General features: G+C 52.2%; 2 protein-coding genes across 2 annotated transcripts; one reads left to right on the forward strand and one right to left on the reverse strand.

Moving 5' to 3' along the window:
- Positions 1 to 221: 221 nt before the first annotated feature.
- LRP88_05172 (protein farnesyltransferase) lies at positions 222 to 1,963 on the reverse strand (the record flags this gene model as incomplete). The annotated part of the gene is made up of 5 exons (XM_083241731.1): positions 222 to 474; positions 539 to 841; positions 945 to 1,062; positions 1,120 to 1,247; positions 1,383 to 1,963. The coding sequence occupies 5 exons, from the start codon at positions 1,961 to 1,963 to the stop codon at positions 222 to 224; spliced, it is 1,383 nt and encodes a 460-aa protein (XP_083102879.1).
- Positions 1,964 to 7,046: 5,083 nt separating this feature from the next.
- On the forward strand, positions 7,047 to 8,126 carry LRP88_05173 (uncharacterized protein; the record flags this gene model as incomplete). The annotated part of the gene is made up of 1 exon (XM_083241732.1): positions 7,047 to 8,126. The coding sequence occupies one exon, from the start codon at positions 7,047 to 7,049 to the stop codon at positions 8,124 to 8,126; it is 1,080 nt and encodes a 359-aa protein (XP_083102880.1).
- Between the last annotated feature and the right edge of the window lie 3,963 nt (positions 8,127 to 12,089).

Raw genomic sequence — 12,089 nt, forward strand, 5'->3', positions numbered from 1 at the left:
TTGACATTGATGGTTAACCATATACTGCGAATGGGAAAAAGACAAGGACCGGCCATCTCAACGCGGCAAAGAGAACAAGGAAATCAACTGCCCCGCCACTCGTAATTGCACTCAATCATGTCTCGTTTCTCATGGCATCCATACCAAAACTCTCTCAGCCTGACTTGGACAGGGATCCCTCCGCGTCACCAAATCCAGCTGGCACAGGCACCGCTTGGCAATCAAAAGCCGTGCTTGGATGCAAAATAGTTCTGGATCTCTTCCACCTTGTGCTTGGGGATAACGTAGACGGGGTGCACCGTGGCGACGCGATCCTCCTCGTCAAAGACCTGTTCACCTTCCATATAAGGTGACACAGACCATGAATCTCCCGCCACAATTGCCTCGTGGGTGCGAGCAGCAACCAGGTCCCACTTGTGCTGCGCTGAACTCAGGCCGGAGAGGACATAGCAGGTATGGTAGGCGTCCGAGTACCTGTTTGTTGGGCTGGGTTTAGCGCTCACCGAAAATACTCAGATGCAGGAGGGGAGTTCCATACTTGCTCGGTTTGTCTCTCAGGCCACCCCGTTTGGACTGGTCCTGGCAGCAGCAGAGGATGTAGCGGATCAAGCCGTCGCGGCTGAAGAGGCTATCCCTTGCGGCAGGGAGCGGGTGGCCGCCAGAACCGGCCGCCGCCTCCCCTCCGGGCCCGTTGAGAGCGGCCTCGATCAGGGGCCAGCAACCTCCGACCCAGTGGCTGTAGCAACCGTCGACAAGCTTGTTGGTACGACCCGAGAAACCGCCCTCGGGGGCGTACTGACGGGAAGACAACCAAGAGATAAGCAGTGGAACGTCGAGATAGCTGGAGAAGAGGACGATCAGGTCTGGGTCAGCATGCAATGCTCCCATGTCACCACTTCAGTGGGTAGGCCATCGTGGGCCTGGGGGGAACAACAGAGACATACCGCGGGATGGCTCGATGTGGAGAATCGAGGATGGAGAGGCATCCGAGGGCGCAAAAGGCATATGCACCATGTGCTTCAACGCCCGGCTTTGCCGACACGCCGCCCTCGTACGTTTGGCCTTATTGGTGAGCGATCAGAGAGCGGGAACGACTTTTGGGCCTTGTGCATCACCTACATTGGCGTACATAATCGGCGAGGCCTGTGAACAGACCAGTGTGGCCAGCGGAGCGTGCTGGCGAGTCCTGTGACAGCTCGAGAGGGATGTTGAGGAGCGAGATGATGACGGACGCGCAGTAGGCCCCCCTGCAACACGGTCAGTCAGGAGGAGAGAATACATACGAAAGGAATCGGATATGGGTAGGATCTCCAGGCTTGACGGCCGGGGTGGAAGAGGGACTGCGGGCCTTGACAGCCGGCAGTGAGTGCTACAGTGCATACCTGACATCCTCCTCGCCGCCAAGAGCCATCTGGAAGCCCCCGTCGGGCTGCTTGAGGGAGCATAGCCATCTCCACATGGCACGGCGGTCGACAACGTCGTAGCTGTCCTCGCCGCCGACTAGGGCAAGCGACAGGACGGTTGCATACGTGGTGGCGAGATGCGACGTCTGGCCGAAGCCGCCAGCGAAGCCGCCGTCGGGGTTCTGCATGGGGCGGACCGTGTCGACGAGGCTCTGGCGATAGGACGAGACATCCTCGCCGAGGAGGGAGAGTGCGGCGAGGCACCAGTAGAAGATCCAGGGACGGCTGGGGTCGGCGGACATGAAGCCTCCCGGCAGCTTTCCAAGCTGCTTATGCAGGAAGTTGACATGGCGGCGACGGTCCAGATGGGGCAGCCCGTGGGAGTTGCAGGAGGAGTGTTCCTGGGCCTTGAGGAAGGGCAGACATTCGTCAACGGTAGCGTCCTGCACGCGCGACGACTCTGTGAACAAGTCGTCGCGGATGAGGGGCTCCGAGGTGAAGATTTCAGGGATCGAGGGCTCAACCCCAGGCTGCAGCGCACTTGCTGCTGCGGCTGCCATCTTGATGTTGGTGGTCTTGTTTGTGTTGACACTTGTGGTGGTGGTGTTGGTGCTGTTGCTGTTGCTGTTGCCGTGTGAAAAGATGACGCGTGGTCGAGGACGGGTGAGGCGAGCTCTCGATCTCATCACGCAGCTGGTGGGATTTCCCTTTGTTTTGAAGTCAGCATCGGCGAGGATTCACCCCCTCGTCTCGTTGATATTGTTCTCCAAGCCATGGATCACCAGAGCATCGATGCAGACAGGGTAGTTACTCACCCCCACAAAACCAAGTGGATTGTCGTCGTGTGAGCCCGTCGTCTCCGCTTCTTCCTCGGTTATCAATTCTGAGCCAATCACCAAGCTCCATCACTCTTGTGACAAAGAACAAAGATGGATGAGTTGATGGATGTGTTGGATCATGGTTTTGATGATTGCGGGAGCTGGAGCAAACATGTCGAGATTGCCTTTCATCTTTACGCGTGGCCAAAGCTTCAAACATGAGGGTTGGCGCAGTCCTGTCATCTCATCGCCTTGCTCCTGAGCTGGGTCGGACAACTCTAACATTGCACGATTATCTGGTTTACCTTGGAATACCAGTGCACGCTAGTTGGCTCATGATTGGTTCTTTCTTACACTGTTGGATTCGGGTGTTGAAGGTTCGGCCTCGACAAGACAAGAATGAATGACACTTACTCATAGAAAAGAGGGAGATGGTCTCACAGTTGAGAGCATGCTGCTTGGGTCTTTCGTTGTCCTATTTCATCTTTGTGATATCTATGAATTTCTCGTTAGATTTGAGCTTCTCGATGATGGTTATGCGTCTGGCGTTGTATTGCTGAACTCGCTATTTTTCTCGCTCCTGCGTCCCTTGTCCAACGTTCTACCGCATATCAGACCCCCAAACACGGATTTCTATCCCAATGACACTCGTTATTTTACTCCATTTTAAGAACCTCATCAATCTACGAAACTACGATCGAAGTAATCCATCATGTTAAGCAGCCCAAAGATTGTCACTTACCCTATAGCACATTACCTCCTAACCATGCAAGACACTTGAGATGACGTTTTTCTTCATTTTGTAGCCATATGTATTTGTTTTATGTTAGAGAATCTATTTTGAGCCCATGTGAACTGTCCACTATAATCATTGAGTGGGTGGTGCAACAAGGGTACGACAACGGTTGAACATGAGGGCAACTCTAGATGGATATCTTGACCTCTGGTGAGAACATTATGCAATGAACAGATCCCAATATCACCGTAGATGGGCAAACAGCGACGCCTGTGTTTTGGTTCCAGTATTTGTATTATAAAAAAAGTATTTACTGCTGACACGAGCACACACTGTATCTCATGCATACACAAACCCCCTCCTGACCTCCAACAGGGCGACCGCTGAGCTCGCCACCTCTATGTATAATGTGGAATTAAAGATAAATAGGCTGAAAGAGTTCTTGGTGAACGGCTCTCTCCTAGAGACGTCGGCTTGAACTACAACAATGGTTCTGTGGTCATGATAGCAACAACAACTGAGAGAGAACGGGGTCCGAGGGGCACCAGATGGGTACCAGAGGATGGTTGATGGCTGCAATCTAGCGAAAGGCCACCCATGGCCTCTCTCTCTTCCCTTTGATTGCAAATGTTGTTTGGCCCAATGATGTGCTCGGCCCGAGAGAGTGTTACTCAACACATAAAGAAGAGTATGACTCTGTCGTGACCAAATTCGATATCATGACTGTCGACTTAGAGTCACGGCATCAACATATTATAGAATGGAGTTTTCCAAGATGTTGGGGTTTTAACTGTGTCATGTGTTGATAACGGTGTTCCTTGTTATTGTGGTTGATATCTTCTTTAATAGACGCCGTTGAGAGCAACAGCTATCAGCCCATCAATTTACAACTAAAGGCATAGCGATTCAGAGATACCATCAGTCGAGGCGAAAATTGAAGAGTAACATAGGAGACAAACAAGTGTCAAATTTAGGACAGTACCCTCTTCATCGCAAGATATCTTGACAAGTTCAAACCAACGGTGGTCAACGTTCCGGGTCAGACTATGACATGTTCATTTCACCTACATCATATAACGCCGAGACGAACCAGCAAGTACGACAAAGTAGAGAAGACTTTGTACTGCCAAGTCAAGTTGCTTCACGCCAAGTTCAACATAGAGGCAGAGGGAGTGGCAGGCATGAGGAGCAAGGAGGCCGTCTGCACACAACAGCGAGGCTAAGCCTGACATCACATGAAACTGAAGCCTATAAAAGACATACTATCAAGTTTATCCTTGAGATACCTCATTCATCCGCCCACGTAGTCTAGTCAATGGAATGCTCTACTGGTTGGAGACTTGACGTGCGCGAGCGGTGAACTTCTCGGGCATACCCGCATTCCTCCGCTGGCTGTAGAAGGTGTTTCGAGCATATTGTTCAAGTTGTCCAAAGTCTAAACCCAATAGAGAGAAAGCTTGGCCGTCTGGGTAGGATCTTAAATATGACAACTCATGCCAAGACCTGGACGTCGTCGACTTACATGGTCCCTGTCCCCATCCGCACTTTTATCACCGACCCGTAAACACTAGTATGGCAGCGGGAGTTCCACATATAGTGTGACGTTCCTAATTGAGGGTTTTTGGAGTTGTTGGAGAGCTTGATAGCATTGCGTGTAGCAGCCATCGAGCATCACGATACTCCAGTCTCAACATGTGGACTTCAAGCTGTCAAACCTGGCTCCTTTCAGATTGGTTTCCGGACCCAGCCTTCAGGCAGTGGAGTCGAGGCTCCGCCTGGAGTCAAGGGTATTTCGGAATTGGAGAAGTGAAGCGCCAAGAGTCTCCATGGTGATGATGCCGCTGCACGCTCTCAAAAGTGGGTTTGGCCCCTTTTCACGAGCAAAAGCAAGAAAGCAGTCGACTCGGCTGGGGAGGATATATGCTGACAGCTGCAACAATGGTCCGAGGTTACGTCGTTTCAGTTCGGACCTTGTTGACCCGTGGGTTAGCTGGCCCAACGTGGCAGGTTGGGGTCGACGAGCAGGGAAGAGGGCTTGAAGGGATCTGGAGCGGTGATACAGTTCCGTGACCCCACGGTGGATCTTTTTCGTTCGGTTCACGACGGCTCTCCAGCAAAACAAGAGTCAAGCTCGCCAGTAGCGTCATTAGTGGACGCTACGTGTACTGACCCTGAACCCTGCAAGCCGGAGCCTCATCTGATGCCGAGGTGGCAGCGCATGGGCGCCTCCTTGAATCGACAACCGATATATTGACCGTCGTCTCGACTCCAAGGAAGTGTTGGGTTGGCTTTTGTATGCCTGAGAAGCAAGTGCCCGGGTGCAATTGCCGGTATCAACGGGGTTCCGCGGGCGCCATGTGGAAATCGCCGAGATGCGACATTATTCTGCGCTCAAGACTGCGGCAGGAGTCATCTCTAGTTGCAGGCAAGATCTGGGAGATGAATGCTTACGACATGGCATTATCAACACGTTGGATGATGGGCGGTGGCGATGAAAGCCACAACGGAACGGCATCTCGGTTCGGCTCATGCTCGCGAATCTTGGTCCGAGGGTTGAGATCCATGGACCATGGCATTGGATGGCACGGATCCATGGGCGGCAAGCGCGCCAGTCCAGGGACCAATGATTGATTAATTGATTAGAGAAGAAAACATTCTTGCCTGGCCTGTCCTGTTTAGCAAGTCGAAGCGAAGTGAGCAAGCGAGTGAGCCAGAGGAATGGTGCCTCGGATATTGAGGATTATAACCTCGTCGTGCCGAGTTGTTGTAGGGCACATGTCGTCGTATTTACGAAGGAGGGACCGGCAGACGAGACGGACGACGCGGCGTGTGGTTGATGGAGGCGACGATCTTCCGGTGGGCGCTTAGGTTGGGCCAGCTCAGCTTGCTTCCTTGTTGAGTGTGTAACCAGGGCAATCACCAATTGCAGCGTTTCTCGCGCGCCGCCCAGAGATGCCAGCGTTCCATAGAATGCTTGAATCCTCATTTTGATGGGCACAGAAGAGTTGTGGCATCGGGGCAATGAAGATCAATATGAGGAGGGTGTCTTGATGTGGACGCCACCTCCACGTCTAGATTCATGCCGTAATTGGTGTGTGTGTCTGTGTGCACCTTGTCTGGGCGGTTTGATGCGGCCCCAGAGTGAGGGGTTACGCAAGGGAAGGGATATTTGCAAGTGTCTTGTCCTGTCGTGTCTTGGAGTCGATGAGACTGGGGTCAGCCCGGTTCAATGCCTCTTGGCTGGTGTGGTCGACCCCGGATAGCATCATCGGTTTGCCCCAATCAGACGAGGGAGAAGGACAGCGTGCGATGCTTTGAAACAGGCTTCATCATGTCTGTAATGGCGATTAAAGCCAAATATGTACGTCTGAGAAGCAAAAACACCAAAATTGGGTGGGTTTGACGCCGGATATGCTGAATCGAATTCCGGTGGATGTAGATGCGGAACCGGAACTCGAAGGCCGGATCGTCTTGCCGGTCCGTGGGGTGGGCGCCTGCAGTGCATAGCAACGACAACCACACATACGCGAGATGGATGGGAAGAAGAGGTGTGTGTGTGTGAGGGAGAGTGTGTGTGCCCTCTCGCTTTTTGAAGGCAAAAAAGAAAAAAGAAGCATGTATATAGAAGGCAAGAGGGTATCATGAAAAAAAGAAAAAGGGAAGGAGGTGCCGTCCAACGTCAGTGCTTCCTTCCAAAAGCTTAATTCGCTGCATCCGACTTATATCAAGGAAGGAACCAAAACCAGAGCCTCAACATGTCCCTGGTCAAACAAACACCACGCCTCGGATCCATTTCACATGCAACTATGGGGAAATCCCCTCTTTTTTTTTTTTTATCCCTCGCCCTGGTCTCGTCTCGCCTCGCTGCTGAATCAAGTTTGCTTTTTTGAGAATGCTGGAATCTGAGCGGTTCGCTTTGCTGAGTAAGTACATGGGCTATAACCTCGGCCATGAAGCAGCACAACTATTTTTCCGCACTCTTAACCTGGCAGTGATCGGTCCTTTTCTTTCAATAATCTACTACTCTTCACAGAAAAGCCTACAGACAGAAAAACCGAACCGAAAATCGACTCTCCTCCAAAAAATACAATGTGCAGCGAGCTCCCCCAGAACCTTTTCCACCACCTTATTCGACCCGAGGCCTCAGAGTTCAAGGGCATGATTCGGGGCCTGCCTCAGGCTGTTCGCCCCTCGCTCAGTGCCAGTGGCCAACCACGGGGTTCTTCTTTGGGCCAGCTGGACCTCCTCCCAGCGGAGCTTCTGCTCAGTGTGCTCGATCTCCTCGACTTTCAGTCGCTTTCGCGCCTCTCGCGCGTCTCATCTCTGGGAAAGGACGTTGTCGAGGATCTTCCCGTTTATAGAGATGTCATCGAGCATGCCCCCGAGGCCCTCACGGCCCTGGTCAAGACTCGCCTCGTCAGCCACCACCCGGCTGCCCTTGTTCATCAGGCTCTCCACCAGAGCAGATGCGTTTCGTGCCACTACTTTGGCGGATTCCTGTTCTTGCCCACCTGCGAGAGAGTCTGCTTCGAGTGCCTGTACGAGAACCAGGCCTTTCGCATGACAACCCCAACCCTAGCAAAGCAGTGCTTTGCTCTCACAGATAACGACCTGGAACAGATCCCCCTCATGCATAGCATCCCGGGGACTTTTGGTCTGAGATTCCAGTTCGCCCACAAGCAAGTTGAGCACCTGGTTAGCGTCAAGCAGGCCAAGCAGCTCGCCCTCCAAGTCCACGGCTCCGCCGAGCAGCTGGCCGAGCTGAGGCCCAAGTTCCGCGCTGCCAACATGACCCCGAGAGTCCTCGGCATGTTTAGGCACTTCCACGAGGCCCCTCTGGAGCCCCCGGCCTGCGATATGTCGCGGCTGCCACGAAAGGCTGAGGTCGTGGAAGATGACTTTGGCGGCATGGCCTCCATTCGCTTCCCGTCCCTGACTGATTCTGGCGTCGAGAACGGCCACCTGTGCCAGGGCTGCCTCATCACGTACGGACATTACATGCAAGGTGCGCTACCGGAGAGCACGCTGTCAGAACTCGTTCCATCAGGTGTTGGTCCGTACCGTCCACTTCTTGCCATACTGACTCGTCTGTGGTCCGCCGATGGCTTCATGGAGCACGCACGCCAATGCTATGGTGTCCGTCGTCTCGTAGGCCAGTGCTTGTCGTGAAAAAAGGGCGACCCATGATGATGATGATAACCATGCCTGGGACGGACAATCTGGCGCCGCCGCGCTTCCACTCTACGCCCCAGTGCCCAAACCACTCTTGACAGCGTAGCTGTCCTTCTACCGCGCCGCTGATGCCTGCCGCATCAGCTGCTGCTCCTCCTCTGCCGGGCCTTGCCCATGAGCAAGATCCGAAGCCCTGAGATACCCTGATCTACTACTCCTGGACACATGTATGCCACGCGTGTTCCTCAAAATACCACCTGGGATGGCGTCGAGGCGATGAGATTTTTTTTTTTGTTATGACCGTTATATCCACTCCTACTGATTGTTGCAGACAATTTTCGACGACATTTGGCCATCTTCATTCGCTTTTCTGGTGGACTTGCATATTTGGTTTCCATGTTATATACCTCTCAGCTCTGTTGGTTTAGGATGTTTACGGTATGGTTCTTTTGCGTTCAGCCAGCTTGTTGTCATGTTTTACAGCATTATATCCTGTCGCGCAGTTCAATAAAGCTGAATTACCCAACTTCGAAGTTCAATCGTGTTCAGAGCCCCATGTCCCTTGCCTATGACAAGTGACACTCTTGGATGGTACCACGGTGATACTAACGATTCTTCTAGAGTCTAGGGAGAATAGTCATCGGATCTCGAGCGAGGATTGTAGTCCATTCTTACTACTAGGTATACTAACACAATCTTCCAAGTCAAGTCTTGGCCATTGATCCTCGAGGAGGTTGTTAAACTACCCTGTTTCTCTAAGCCTCCTGTCACTCATATTTGCCCAGTTCCTAGCACAAACGGGGAACATGGAAGCATGTCATTGGTAATTCATCGATTGGGAATGTAACTAATGCAAAATTGTTGACATTGCTAGGTTTCAAGTACGCGATCCTACCGCCTTGTCTTTTATATCTATCACGTTCGTATCACTACAAAACCTATGCTCTGTGCACTTGAGATTGCTGGCATTTGCAATTGTGTATCCACCTCGAACGAGAAATGGGATGCTCCTTGAAGCTACGAATCACATGAGTCGACGAGTGTGGTTGACTAAGGCTTGACCTCGACGCCTCCCTGAATACCGTCTCGATCAGCCTCACAGGCAAGGACAGTCAGTCGCACCCAACGACCCAGGATTCTGAAGTCCAAGTCCTGGTTGGACTCGTCTATCTCATCAAAAGCACGGGCTGTTCAGAAGAAGGCAGTGAACAAGGCGTGGTACAGCGCCACGGTTCTGGACGCACATCTGGGTAACCCGAACCGGCCAACGCGAATGTCCTAGTACTACTCAGAGGATGGAGCGAGCCGAGGACATTGAACACCAGATCATTCAACCCCTGTTACAGCCTCGGCTTATACACTTGTAATCGACGGTGCTGGTGGTCTATGATGACTGGTTGGACGGGTTTCGGAGGGCAGGCGAAGACTGAAGCATCAGACACTTTGGCAAGGTTCTCTATCTGCAACAAAAGTTACTACCAGGCTAACAAAGCTGCGTTTAAATATTGCCAGCATGATTAGGGAGAAGTTTGACGGGAGGGAGAAGGACGAGTGCGAATATATGGACACTTGCTTTGCAAAGTAACTTTCCAGAGTGAATGCGAAAAAGTCTGGCAACGAGAAGGGGGCGAGAGTGGCCACCACTAACATGAAAATCAAGATCCACGGGAAAGAAACTGGAGAGTAAAAAGGTTCTCGGCAAACCAACTGACAAGTCGAAAGCTCTGGTCAGGGGCTGGCTGCTTTGCAAGAATAAGAAAGACAAAGGAGCGAGAAGGGGAGAATAAAGATCATGACATGAATGTGAGTGCTTCGTAAAGAGAAAGAAAGGTGCGACCAAGATCAGGGGGAGCAAGATGTTTCCGAGTAAGATGAGTCAAGCACGGTTCAAGATGAAGCCGAGGGACGAAAGTGTTGATGAGGAGAATAACACAGGCTCTCGGAACCCAACTGTTAGATTTACTACCTACAAGTGATGGACAACATTTGCAGTCGTCAGTCTCAGCGACGACCATATTCCATCGTCAACTGCAACTGTCTCCTGAAACTTGCCATGAGAGTTCCTTGGCCGACTTCGCTCAAGTCGCCCTTCATCAATAGAGTCACAATGACGGTGAGTCAAGATCACTCCGGAATCGCATCGTTTCTTGTCTGCGGAGCCCAACATCTGCAGGTGAGGACAACACCACAGAGTTAGCGTCTATGTATGGAAGCAAACACGTCAAAAAAAAGTATCTGATACCGCGCTTCACCAAGTAGGAGCTCGCTCAGTAAGCGCCCAAGAATAAAGAGGGTCTCGAGAGTAAGAAGATCCAGACTCGGCCGAGAATCCTCGCATGGGGATTTCAACCGAGACGGTCCCCCATCCTGGCAATCTGCCTATGTAATGTAACCCAGGCCGACTCGACGCTCATGCATCTGCCGTTGAGCGCTTGGTGACGTGGCTAGCTTGACATCATTATACCTTACCTATCTGAAGTTTTTCAGCAGCAACAGCAGCAACAGCAGCCATGGGCGGCCGCATCTACACCATTTTGGACCGTTGACGATGCGACCTGTTCTCTGCACCAGCACGAGGTAAAACTCCACTGCTTGGGCATGAAGTGCAAGCGTCTATCTTGCTTGCTTGCTTGTGACACTGAGACATGGGGACGGTGCGTGCCGTGCCTCGTGGTGAGATGCGTGTGTCTTTGAAAGCCTGAATGCCAGAGCCTGATCTTGTTTTTGGAAATAACGTGACATGTCAGTCTGCTATCAGTGAGGCCGTTGGTCTTGGATCACTGGTCTTGATACCAACGAGTGTTTATGCCTCAAGCGTGGAAGGCGTGTTATAAAGAAGGCGTGTCTTATTAACACGCGAGAAGTGCTTCAACGCGACCAATGTCTCGGCACCTTGCTCACATTGGCATGTTGACGTTTCTCTTACCTGTAGCCCACAACATTGGACTCGTGGTTGGAAGCATGTTAGTCGTGATGTCAGCTGTTGCTTCAATCATCCCACCGCTCACTATCATGAGCTGTCCGGCCTGAGCCAGACTTCCAAGTCCGAGTCTGCCGAAGGGCTCAATGAGTAACCAAGTAAAGCAGCTCAAGCTTGACCTTTGTATAGTATTGTATTGTGGTATGTCATGCTTGGACTTGTCTTGGACGTTGCAAGACAGAATGGATAACCTGCTTGCCCTGGCAACTCGAGGAGCGACGAAATCGCCTACACCCACCACGAGATCCTCGACTCGACCTGCCAACTATGCAATCCCTCAGAGATCCCAAAGGAGATGTCGACACACGGTCCATGCTTGCAGTGGGGAATGCCCGTCGGAGCCCGTGTGGAGTTGACGTCGGAGGCTCGGACTTGGATAGCAAACGTACTATGTACTGTAGTATCGTGCTGCAGTAACATGCGGCAAATCATAGAGAGAGGGATTAATCAAACGCAGAGCGAGACTATCTCTGGCTCTTCCTCGGTTGTCGATGCCAGATCAAACGAGCGAGGCGTCTATCTTTCGTCGGCGTCGGCCGCCAAAAGAGACGGCGGTTGTTCCCGGGAGCCATCTCCAAGCCTTCGAATTCCCCCTGCAGCAGAAATGGCCTGATGGGAAGCAAATTGCTGGTTGGCCACCAACTGACAGTGGATCGAGCTGCGATGCGGCTGACATCCATATTTTTTGCTGGGTACGCGCGAGAGGCACCGTCAACGTCGGGTCGAGGCTGTCTGCCTGTCTCGCCTTTGTTTTGTTAGGACTCGACAACTGCATGGTAGCCAGACCTGGTCTGCCTATGCCTATCATGAGGGGATCTGCAGGGTCTCCAACGTAACTCAGGACTATTGGAGGGGCTACTGGCGCGCGTACGCCTCTCTGGCCTGACTCGGGGCCAAGTCTGAATCAGGTCGGAGATGGGCATTCATTCTGTTGAGGACGCTCGCTCGAGAGGAGCAGCTCATCCGCATGAAGCGCTTCA

The sequence above is a fragment of the Fusarium phalaenopsidis genome (assembly GCF_050370095.1).
Source record: "Fusarium phalaenopsidis strain FUZ10S chromosome Unknown contig_32292, whole genome shotgun sequence".
NCBI lineage: Eukaryota > Fungi > Ascomycota > Sordariomycetes > Hypocreales > Nectriaceae > Fusarium > Fusarium phalaenopsidis.